The following is a 12,186-nucleotide window of genomic DNA, read 5'->3' as shown; positions in this document are numbered from 1 at the left end:
TATGCTTTCTTTTTAACAAACAAAACTTTTACCTACTATTTTTAGTGGTATTAAAAAAAAAAGCACAGGTTTAGAGATAAACCCACCCAAGACTGAATAATGCCTTATCCACTTACTGTACAATCTTGGGCAAATTACTTCACTTTCTCTGTGCCTGCCTTCTTATCTGTATATAGAGATAATAATACCTGTTCAAGGAGTGGTTACAAGATTAAGTAAAATAATATTTGTAAAACTTTGTGTATTGTAGATATTTAAAAGTATTTAAGAGGGACAGTGTAATGTAAGGGAAAGTGTATGGGCTATGGAGTTGGATCTGAGTCCAAAATCTGACTCTACCAGTTACTGAATCTCTCCCAGACATACTTTATCTGTATATTGGAAAGACTAATACCTCACTGGATTTTTGTGAAGATTGCATAAGATCATGCGTAGAAAAGTACCTGGTACAGTGCCTAGTACTTGGTAGGTAGTCAGTATATGGAGCTATTAATTCACTATTTATAAAGGTCAATAGTTAACCTGGTACTCCAATCAAACAATAATAAATCATAAGATAAGTGCCCATTCTTATTCCCAACCCGTAATATTGTTGAAAAGCACTTTATGCTATTTTGCATGTAAAATCCACCTGGTATACTTGGATTTATGGGTTACAGATCTTTCATCATTATAAACTGCAACCCCTAGCAATAACGTTCCTTCCCTCCCCAGCTCCCTTCATTTTCAGAAGATTATATTGTGTGGCATTGAAAACCTGTAACATTGAAGAAATTAGCATATTCATGTGTATTATTAAATTCAGGTGGGTATAGAAAGGGTTGCAGAAATGAAACACATTACATTTTTTCTGAAATCTGAAGAGTACCAATCTATAGTACTAATTAAAGGAATGGAGCCCAGGCTACAGACAAAAGCTAGTTAAAACACTGCTTTGTCACAACTTGCTGCTGCTTGTCTTTGATTTTTTTTTTCTTTTTGAGTGAAATACCTGGAAATTGTAAATCTTCAAAATTGCTTTAATTCCAGCTGAGCCATTATAGAGAATGTCAACTGTGGAGGAGGGGGACACCAGCAGTGATGACAGGAGAGGAGCATGCCCGGCCTTTCGGGTGGGATCTATTGGACAGAACCAGGCTCTGTGCCAGGAGCATTTTGGTCCCTGGGTACCTTCTTTTGCTTAGATGTATGGCACAGTGCATTGGGCAAGTTCTAGGAGCTGGGGTCAGAAGATCTGAGATGCAGTCCTGTCTTCATCGCTCATCAGACTTTTTGATCTTGGCATTTCTCTCTGAGCCTTGGTTTCCTCATTTGTAAGATTGCAGACTTCTTTCCTGTCCTGCTCACCTTTCAGAACTGATTTGAAAAGCAGTGCAGCGCTATATATGACCTCATGTTGTAAACTGTAATCACCACACAGAGGTGTAATTGCTCAGACTACTTCATCTCGAAGGGCTCTTCCAACTTAACATTTCATGATTTTATACATGACTGAGGTTTGCTCTCACAGGTAGGAAGAATAGGACAGGGGAAGAGGAAAGTATACTTCCTGAGTATTTTCTGTTTCTTTTGCTTTTATTAGATGCTGCTTGTAATAAGAACAAACAAAATAAGTCACAAACCTTCCCTTCTTTCTCCTAGAGAAATCTGACAGAATATTTTGTGGCTGTGGATGTAAACAACATGTTACATCTGTACGCCAGTATGCTCTACGAACGCCGGATACTCATCATTTGCAGCAAACTCAGCACTGTGAGTAGACAGTCTTGAGATGAGTCTTTTAATTATTTTATTTTAATTGAAAGATGCATCAGAAAGATTAAAGAAAACTTTAGAAAAAGAGATCAGCCACAGTCCCCTCTGATAGTAACATGTCATTTTCATTAATTATTCATGTTCCTTTACAGTACTGCTGCACGTTTCATTTATTCTTATAGTTTCACAATCAATTATAGTTTTCCATTTGATTGTATGTTATGAACACTTTGTATATTTCCACATAAGCTTCCATCATTGTCATTTTTTACATCTATATCATGTTCTATTATACTAATGTGTCATTATTTACTAAATCTTTCTTCTCTTGATGGCCGTTTACGTTGTTCATAGTTTAATCCTTTAGTAGATAACACTGCAGTGAACATCTTTTGGCTGCTTTTGATGAAAGAGTTCATTTTCTAAGGAGTGGGGCCACCAGGTCAAATGACTTGATAAGCACTTGATAAGTGACCTATGAACTGCCAGATTGCTTCCTAGACGTGGTGTGCTTGTTTATAGTGAATGCTGCCAGCTGTATGTGAGTGTACCATTTCACTGCAGCCTTGCCAGAGTTGTGTATGTGTTCTTTATATGTTTTAATTTTGCTAATAAAAAAGGCATAAAATGCTATTGCAGGTTTGCTTTATTTTTAATTTCTTTTATTAGAACTGAATATTTTCCATAGACTTATTTCCTATTTGTATTTTGGTAATGTCTTTTCCCGTTTATTGTATATGGCTCTTGGTTTTGTTTTGTGTCTTTTATAAATTGGAATGAGTTCTTTTTATATTGTAATAACTTCTGCTATATATATATAACTATTTTTCATATTGCTTTTATTTTAACTTTTTAAACTTGGTAAGTATAGGAGTTTATATTTTTCCCAATATTCTATTATGAAAATTCTCAAACATAGAAAGTTGAAATCATTTTACAGTGAACACCCATATAATTCTACCTGGATTCTGCCATTAGCATTTTATTATGCTTGCTTTGGCACATATTTATTCATCTATCCATCCCTTATCCCATCCATCAATCCATCTTATTTTTTGATGCATTTCAAAGTAAATCACAGACATCAGTATACATCCTCCTAAATAATTGAGTAAGTATATTATTAACAAAAGTTCGATATCTGCTTACAGTAATTTTTTTTTCTTTTGAGCTGAAACTTACGTATAGAAATTAACTAGGAGTAGAATGCCTAAGAGGTACCTCTGTGTTAGAAGGGTAAAAGAGCTTCTTAGAGTGGGAATATCTGTAGCGAAGGGCCTATGGATAAAATCAGTTGTGTGTTTACCTATGAATACAAGGCACCTAATAATGAAAACTTAGGCTATTAGAGTTTTCTTTATAGTTTTCAGCAGAACTTCATTATTTTATTTCTTTGGCATTTTTTGCTTGTGAAAAACTAATGATTTTTGGATTGCCTGCTATGTGCTAGGCTCATATCACATAGTAGATGATGAAAGCATGGCCCTTGTCCTCAAGGGAAAAAACAGTAGATCCCTTGCTTTGTTTTGCTTTTTATTTAAATTAGAAGTGCAGTTCATAATCTCAGGGCCTGAAAACCCAGACTATGTTTCAGATTGACAGTGTTGCCAGCCAGATTTAACATTGTGTCTTTATGAGGCTGAGTAGAATAAGAGTACATTTGAGAGTCTAGTCCATAACCAGTTACTGCTGCTTTGGAGTATTGAACTTCAGTAGAACAAAAACAGGACATCATATTAGTGGGAGTGAAGTCCCTATGGTGTAATTATAATATTTTTGAGCCCTTAATATGTGTCAGACACTGCCAAGCACTTTGCGTCTATTAACTCATTTAATCCTCACAACAACTGTTTGTAGTAGGTTCTGTTATTTCCTCCATCTTATAGAAAAGGAAGAATATACCTTCTGTGTGATTTTGTTTAGATAAATGTTGTATATTAAACACACAGTTATTTCTGCTCCTTCCCCAAACTAAAATGAAATAAAGTAATAAAGCAATAAGCACAAAGAGCATATGCAGCAGAAATTTTAAAAATAGGAAGAAAATGCTGCTATCAATGTTATACCAATATTTGAAAACTAAGGTGAAATGGGCAGAAAAATATAATTTGCCAAAATTGAATCAAGAAGAAATAGAAAAATTGGATAGATCATTTAATTTATAGAAATTGAATTGATATGTAAAATTTTTTTTCCCAAAACGCTCAGCCCAGATGGTTTTACAGGTGTGTTTTATCAAACATCTCAAGGAACAGATAATTTCAGTCTTAGACAAACACCTTAAGGGTCTAGAAAAAAAGAGAAAAAACATTCCAGCTTGTCTTGTGACGCTTATGTAACCTTGACATTCAGCCACACAAGGAGACACTACAAGAAAGAAAATTTATCAGCCAATCTCAGTCATTAACATAGCTGTAAAAGTCACAAAAAAATAGTAGCAATGCATAAAATCTAATTCATAATAACTGAGTTGGGTTTATTCCAGAAATGTAAGGTTGATAATACTATAAAATCTATTAATATAATAATTAATAACTTAATCACATTAACATGTTAAAGGAAAAACTCATATTACCATCAATAGATGGAGAAAAAGAATGACCATGTTCATTAAAGGAAGACCAAAATATTGAAGATGTCATTTCACTCCAAAGTAATCGATAGATCACATACAATTCCATTCAAAATCCTTAGGATTTTGCATAGTATTTGGCAAACTGATTCTAAAATTAATACAGAAAAGCCAGAGGAAGAGCCAAGACATCCTTGAGAAAAAGAATGGGTTGTGGAAGCTAGCTTTACCAGATATCAAAACTTTTTATAGAGCTATAATAATTAAGACACTAATAAGAGTAGAGGAATACACAAATAGACCAACAGAACAGAATAGAGATTGCAGGAACAGAACACATGTGTACATATGAGCCCTTCATATACAACAGAGGTGGCATTGTAGAATCTGGGGGAACGGATGGACTTTTCAATAACTGATTATCCACATGGGGAAGAAAGGGAAGACAATTTCTCTTAACACCATATGCAAAACAATGCCAAATGGATCAAGGACTTAAATGTGAAAGGCAAAATTTTAAAACTTTTAGAAGACAAAATAGAATAATCTTTCTGATCTTGGGGTAGAGAAAGATTTAATTAAATAATCCAAAATATACATTGTATAAAGGAAGAGATTAAAATCGTGAACTTTTGGTCATTAAAACATACTATTCAGAGAATGAAAAGACAAGTCACATGCTAGAATGGGCTATTTGCCATATGAAAGAGTGACAGAGGATTAATAACTGAAATATATAAAGAAGTACTTCAGTTAAAAAGCAAAAGACAAATCTATCGATAGAAAGATTGGTGAAAAGCACAAATAGGCTTTTCAAGGAAGAAACACAAATGGCTAAAAAATATGTGGAAAGACGCTCAACCACATTAGTAATCATAGAAAAGCAAATTAAAACACTATGTTCGCAAAAATCAGATGTTTGATAAAGCCAAGTGTTGGAAATGTATTAGAGAACTTCTCTCTGAAAAGTATGTGGCTCAAAACTATTTGCATATGCCCAACACTCAGCAGTTCCACTCCTGGCTGGAATTGTGTGTGTATGTGTTACCTACACACACTGCTTGGTCCTGTATGGTGGGATACATGTTCAAGCATGTTCATAGCAGCATTATTTTTTTTGTTGTTAAACCTGCAAAGAGCCCACTTAACCATCAACAGAGAACTGATAAATTGTGGCCTAGTCATACAATGGAACACTGTGTCAGTGAAAATGAACTATGCTATCAACATAATTGGGTTTCTGATACAGAATTCTAAGTAAAAGAAAGAAGGTGCAGAAGAATATACAGTATGATTTCATTCATATAAAATTCAGGTAAGAAAAACTATATGGTATATCATTTAGGGATACATACAGGCTATAAGGGGGAAAAAAATGAAATGATTAACACCAAATTTAGGTAGTAGTTTCCCAAAGGGAGTGAAGAGTATAGTTGGGAAGAGGCATATGGGGGATATCAAAAGTATTGTTTTCAGTCTTGAGCTAGGTTAGGGATCAGCATATTTTTCTGTAAAGGATCCGAAAAAAATGTGGCTTTATAGGCCATGGTCTTTGTTGCAACTACTGGACTCTGACCTTGTAGTTTACAGTCAGTAAACTAGTAGGTGTGGCTGTGTTCCAACAAAGCTTTATTTACAAAAATAGGAAGCAGGCCAAACTTGGCCTTCAGGCTGTCGTTTGCCAACCACTGAGTTAGGTGCTGGGTTTTGGAGTCTTAAGGTTTTTTTCCTTTAAAAGTTGCTTATGTGATATGCATACTTTTATATGTATGTGTATATGTATATATTTCAGAATTTTTGGAAAGTTTAAAAAGAAGATACCAAGCGCCTTTATCATGAACTTTTACAATACAAGGATAGAGACAAACTAGTCTTTGTACAAAGGTTAAGAATCAAAATTGCATGAGATTTTGCAGTCGCAGTTCTAGAAACCAGAAGACAGTGAAACCACGTCTTGAACCTCTAAGGGAAAATTATTTCTAACCTGGAATTCTATACTTATCTAATGGAAGCTCTCAGAAGAGATGGTACAAGCTCCGGCCACACTGATCAGCCTCCTGAGGTCTCTGCTCCTCCACTCTGCCTTCTCCATGTGGGTGAAGTGTCTGGCCTCTCTCGGGCCAACCTCTCCTCTTGTCCACCTGACTTCATTCGACAAATATTTTTCATGGCACTGTTGTAGACCCTGGGGATACAACAGTGAACAAATAGGCAAAAATCCCTGTCCTCAGGAAGCTTACATGCTAGTAGGGTAGACCTTTAGTAAATATATAGTACTGTGGCTAATGAGAAGTACTAAGGAGTAAAATAAGGAGAGCAGATGGGGAGTGTTGAGGTGGCAGGGACTGCAATTTTAAGCAGATGGCCAAGGAATGTCTTATGGAGAAGGTGACACTTCAGTTTCCTTCTTACCACCTTAAGGAAATTCCTCCAGCAGCAAGCTCCTTTCTCCTGCACCTTTATTTTTTCCTTCTCTACTGGTGCATTCTCATGAGCTTGCTAACATGGTATAGGATCTCCAAAACTTAAAAACAAGACAAAACTTCCTTGACCCACATCCCCTGTATCCTGTTTCTATTCTCCCTTTTGGAACAGAATTCCTCAAAAGGGTTATTTCTATTTACTGTCTACTTCTGCTCCTCTCATTCTCTCCTCAGTCTTCTGTTAGGATTTCACCCCCACCTCTCACTGAAACAGCTTTTGTTCTGGTCACCGATGACCTCAAGTCAAGTAAAATTAAAATGAGTTAATTCTTGCAAAGCTCTTTGAACATTCTGGCATATAGTGTATGTATATGTCTGTAATAAATTAATAATGTAATGACATAATGGGAAGTCAAATATTAATGTTTAAAATTTGAAATCAAGAAATAGTTATTTAGAAATAAGGAGGTAAATATTGTGTTAAACGTGATTACTATGAATTGTGTATCGTGAGACAGACTGCTGTTTTTCAGTTTAAGCCTTTCACGTGCTGTTTTGTTTTTAAGGCTAGAAACATGTATTACTTTGACTTAAAAAACTGATTTTTTTCCTTTTTCTCTCCAAAGCTCCAAGCCCCCCCTGCCCCCCCCCAAGTATATAGTTGTATATCCTAGTCATAGGTCCTTCTGGTTCTGTTATGTGGGACACCGCCTCAGCACGGCTTGGTGAGCAGTGCTAGGTTCGCACCCGGGATCCAAACCGGCAAAACCCTGGGCCGCCGAAGCAGAGCTCGCAAACTTAACCATGCAGCTGAGGGGCCAGTCCCAAAAAAACATTTTTTTTTAACGAATAGTTAACTTTTAACTGAGTTCTGAATTTTACTGGTTGATAGTAGAAACCTCTTTAGAGAGAAGGGGTCTCCTTATGTCTTACATGTGATCAGCAGCATCCTGATCAGTTATGTGCAATAATAATAATAATGTGGGGATAAAGTAGCTGAGCAGACATCAGTTTTATCCAAACCTTTGGACTTCTCCAATTTCATAGTTAAAAGTTTTCTAATTGTTGCCTTTTATTTCCTCAATTGTGGCTTTTTATTATCTTTTCGATGACAGGGAATGCAAAGGCTATTTTAGCCTGAGGTTTCTGATGACCATCTCTTGACAAATCCAGATGTGACCTGTCATACCTTGACAAACCACAGTTTTCTCAATTTTGTTTGATGAGATGTAGGCTTAATGCTCCTCAGACCCATAAAGCATCTGAAAGATAAAAGCTGTCAAACACTCTGGAGCTCCATCTCCTATAAAAATGACTGTGCATCAATAGAGACAAACTCAGCAATATTTAGTTCAGAGTCAGGTAGTATTCATTTCAGGTTTTCTCGCTCAATAAAATTGTGATATTCTGTATAAGAGAAATGTAAGTTTTTGTTCTCTTTGCTTAGTTAATGTATATTGATTGTTTTCCTTTATAAATGATAAATATGGGAGGCTTAACTAAATTGTGTTCTCTAATGTAAATACTTCAGTGTGATTTTTTCTAGCAGAGAGGCTCCATTTTTCTTCCAGATTTTAATATCTGAGTTTAATTCCTATTGTTTTTTGGTAACCCTTACGGATAGCAGGTAGGTCTAAAATGAGACCTTTATAGAAATGATATCATGTCATTCCAACAACAGTCCTAGAAGATCGATTTGTCCTCATTTTACAGAATGGCCCATCTACTCAGAGAGATGGAATAACCTGCCCAAGGTCTGCTCCTAGATGGGGGAGATGGATATGCAAGTAGGTCACTATGATGGGGTGTCAGAGGAAGGGAGGCTTTGGCTTCAGAAAAGGGAGAGACATCCAGGAATTACACCTCCAAATGAATCTTAGCTGTCTCAAAGTGCTTGCCTTGGGGACCAGATTATGATTTGGAGCCACCTCTCAAACTGTTGTCAGAATCCTTCTATGGGAACTGTCACAAGAGCCAGAGGAATATTGTTAAGAATATCCATCCCACTGAGGGAGTTTGAGAATTCTCATAAAGAGCCAAAAAGATAGTCTGAGCCAAATCTGGTGGATAAGGTGGCTGGTGGAGCTGAGTAATACTGTTTTGGGTAAAAAAATAAATCTTGATTATATACTAATTAGAGGGGCTTCTTGTGTAGCTTGTAAATAGCTCAAAGACTACCAAGAGGCTTATTGACATCATCCATGGACTAAGCATGTAGAACACCCTTATTTAGATTTGTACTAGATGTTTTATATAGGAGGTCCCCAATTCTCCCCCACACCCTTTAAAAAGTTTTTTAAGTTAACCTTTTTGAGCCACCTACTATGTGCCAGGCACTGTTCCAATTATATATATATTTTTTATTAGTTCTTGCAGCAACTCTAGGAGCTAGTTGGTTTTATTCTTCTTCTGCAGATGAGAATATTGGCACTTGGAAAGTTGAAGTACCCTGTCTAAGATGACCAGCAGAGATCAAATTAAAGCCCACTTCTCTTGGCTCCAAGCCAACCCCCTTCTTACTACCTCATACTGTCTCCCAAGTAACTCTCCGTTTGTCATGAGTTCCCCTTGACACTTGTACACAGAGAAATATTCTTAGTATGATTCTGTCGACCACAGATCTGAAATCACAGAAAGAACTTCAGCCTGGCCATTGCCTTTGAATGCACATCTAAGCTTTTTACTTCAGATTTAGTGAGCAGTTTCTCTCTGCCTGGCACAACTCTTGGCTCCAGGGAAACAGAAGGCCAATATGTGAATTTCTAACTGGCACACTCCCCCTATTAACTGAAGCCCCATTTCCACGAGCGCTGTTCAGATTCAGCCCACTCTGTCCACGCGTGGTGTTAGACTCGGGTATCCCCCAGCCCCACCTGTGCTGGTCTCCTGCTGTGAGCACAGCCTTGGCGAGTACCTGGGGGCTTGTCTTCCCTAACTCACTGTGGCTTCAGATTTCATGTACTGCAGTTCCTTCTAGGCCCTGTGCATCTTGGCCCTAATTGTCTTTTCTGTAATTTAGCGGTACTGCAAGAAGTTTTGAAAACTAGGAATATCCAGTCAAATGATGATAAAGGCAAGTTACTTTCCAAAGGAACTTATATTTGTTTTATTCTGCAGGTGCTTTTTAAAACAAGTTCTTAGGAAGGAAACACACTTTAGTGGCAAGACTATCACCTAATTAATTGAGCCTCCACACCTAATGATTGGTGTGGTACCCATAACTCTAAAAAGAATTAGTACTATTCTGATATTACCTCATTTAGAGAAGGAAAAAAACGCTAAACTAATATCTGTCAGTTTCTTCCCAACTAAGTAGACAAAAATTAGTCCCAGAGAATGTGGGCCTCAGGCAGGACCTGGACACTGGCGGCCTGGAGAGTGGTGGGTGATACTTCTCTCTCCCCCAGCACCCTCAGGTCTGGCTCCTAGTGTGTGCTTCACTGTTGGAGTAAAGGGATGGATACCTTCCCAACCTTGCCGCAATCCTGTCCCACCCACTGCCACTAATAGCATCTGTTGACTTAGCACCACCTGGTCTAGTGATCTAAGAAGGGCCAGCTTGTAGACTACAGAACTTTTCAGCTTTAACTTCATTTTTACTTCTTTCCTGAGAACTCCACCTGATCATGTCTATGCCAGCCTGTGTAATGGGTTGGGTACCTGAATGATCTGTGTAAAGCTTTCCTAGCTGTTCTGGACTAGAAATAGCTAATCCTGTTTGCTTATCTGCGGCCCTTGAAGCAGAGATGAGAATGGCAGTTTAAGAAGGTTTGAAATACTGGACCAGGGCCAGGGTCTCTTTGCCTGCACACTCCACTCTGCATGTTCCAGCCGGAGGAACAAACTGCATTATTTTGTTTCAAACTGTGCTCAAGGGAAGCCAAGACCTTGTAGCTGGAAACTTACCAAACAGAGAATTCGAAGACTAAATTTAGTGTTCTATTGAAAAAAATAAAATATATCAAACATTTTGTTTGTTCATCTTTTATATGTTAAAATAGAGATTAACCTAGTTCACACTAACAACCTCAGAAGAGTATTCAAAGAAGTGAGAAGAAAACTAATCCTTTTGGTGAAGAGGGAAATCCTTAACAAAATGTAGTGAAGTGGCATGAAATGCAGACTCTGCAGCCAAACTTTCAAACAGCATAGCTTCTCTAATCTCCATCACATAAAATTTTATTGTGGCTCAGAGAATATTAAAAACTGTTAGAAATAAATGAAAGGACCTTCCATTGGCAGGAAGTAGGAGAAAAGATTGGTATGTTTTAGTTATGTGGTTTTTCTCTGGTTTTTAAATATAAATACAATTAACTGCTTTTTGAACTATGGTCTTCATTTAATTATGTGTGAGTTTTCTCTTGTTCATGTTAAACTGTAACTAGAATGAAGAACCTTGAGATGTTGTAGAGACTATGGAATATAGTCAGTATCAACAGCTTCATTTGTGATGCTTTAAAAATCGCTGCAACTTCAACCCGCCACGGTCTCGCTACTAGTTCTCACCTTCCTCTCCTGCCTCTTCTCCCATTGCTTCAGCAAGCATTGAGAACCTGTTTTGGACCAGACACAGGATTCAGATTGCTAGTGATTCCCAAGTGCTGATCCATGGGTTACTTGTGTTAGAATCACCCTGAGAACTTGTTAAAAATTCAGGTCCTTGGGTACTACCTCCAGATGTTCTGGTTCAAAAGGTCTAGCATGGAACCACAGAGTGTCTGTTTTTTAAGGTTCCCCAAATGATTGATACACAGCCAGATTCGGAAACAGTGAATAACAGACAGTTCTCTAAGATAAAAACAGTATTTATTCTTTGATTATTGTTATTTTGCATCATTAGACTCATTTTCATTTTGAGACTACATAATAGAGGCTAATTAAGTTTGTTTAGAAGACACGAACACAGACTAGCACTAAAAAATTGTTTGTTTCCATGTTTCTCTTTGGGAGAGCTTCGATTTTGGCATTGGCTGGTCTAGAACAGGACAGAGCTAAGTATAATCTATTTACGCTCTCAGTAATATTGGACACTGATGCAGTCCACCAGTGTAATTTTGGGTGCATGTATATAAATAGCTCTAGAAGTGAGGTTTCTTTTTAGTCATTGAGAACATGGCAGAGAATCTGTTTATTATTTTAGTAGTATGGTCAATTTGTGAAATAAATTGTATATTTCTTAAATTATAAGACTGATAGCTTCTTTCTTATGTAACTTTTATGAATCAAATCTCTACCAAAAAACACTAATGAGTGATATTCAGGTCACTGACATCTTAATATACTTGAAAAGCTCTAAATGGCACCCACACTGACAGACATCTATGTGGATTTTATTTAAAAAATTGGAGCATCTACTATGTACTAAGTTGGCGAGAACAAAGACTCATAATTTCCTCTGGTTTCTGTGGTCACTTTGGTAGTGTGATATGAGATTAG

The 12,186-nt window shown here is 37.0% G+C and overlaps 1 protein-coding gene across 26 annotated transcripts in view; it reads left to right on the top strand.

Moving 5' to 3' along the window:
* The window catches only part of DENND1A (DENN domain containing 1A), a 514,434-nt gene that overhangs the window by 260,341 nt on the left and 241,907 nt on the right, over window positions 1-12,186 (top strand). For 23 of the 26 annotated variants that reach the window (XM_070251752.1, XM_070251736.1, XM_070251739.1 and 20 more), the window contains one exon: window positions 1,642-1,752. The exons of the other annotated variants lie outside the window; for them this stretch is intronic. In XM_070251752.1, the coding sequence (XP_070107853.1) occupies window positions 1,684-1,752 (69 nt within the window). In that variant the 5' untranslated portion in view covers window positions 1,642-1,683. The remainder of the gene's footprint in view (window positions 1-1,641; window positions 1,753-12,186) is intronic. 26 annotated transcript variants of the gene reach the window in all.

This window comes from Equus caballus, chromosome 25 (assembly GCF_041296265.1).
Source record: "Equus caballus isolate H_3958 breed thoroughbred chromosome 25, TB-T2T, whole genome shotgun sequence".
Lineage (NCBI taxonomy): Eukaryota > Metazoa > Chordata > Mammalia > Perissodactyla > Equidae > Equus > Equus caballus.
Note: the sequence above shows the minus strand (reverse complement) of the source record. Positions and strands in the feature narration are given on the sequence as shown.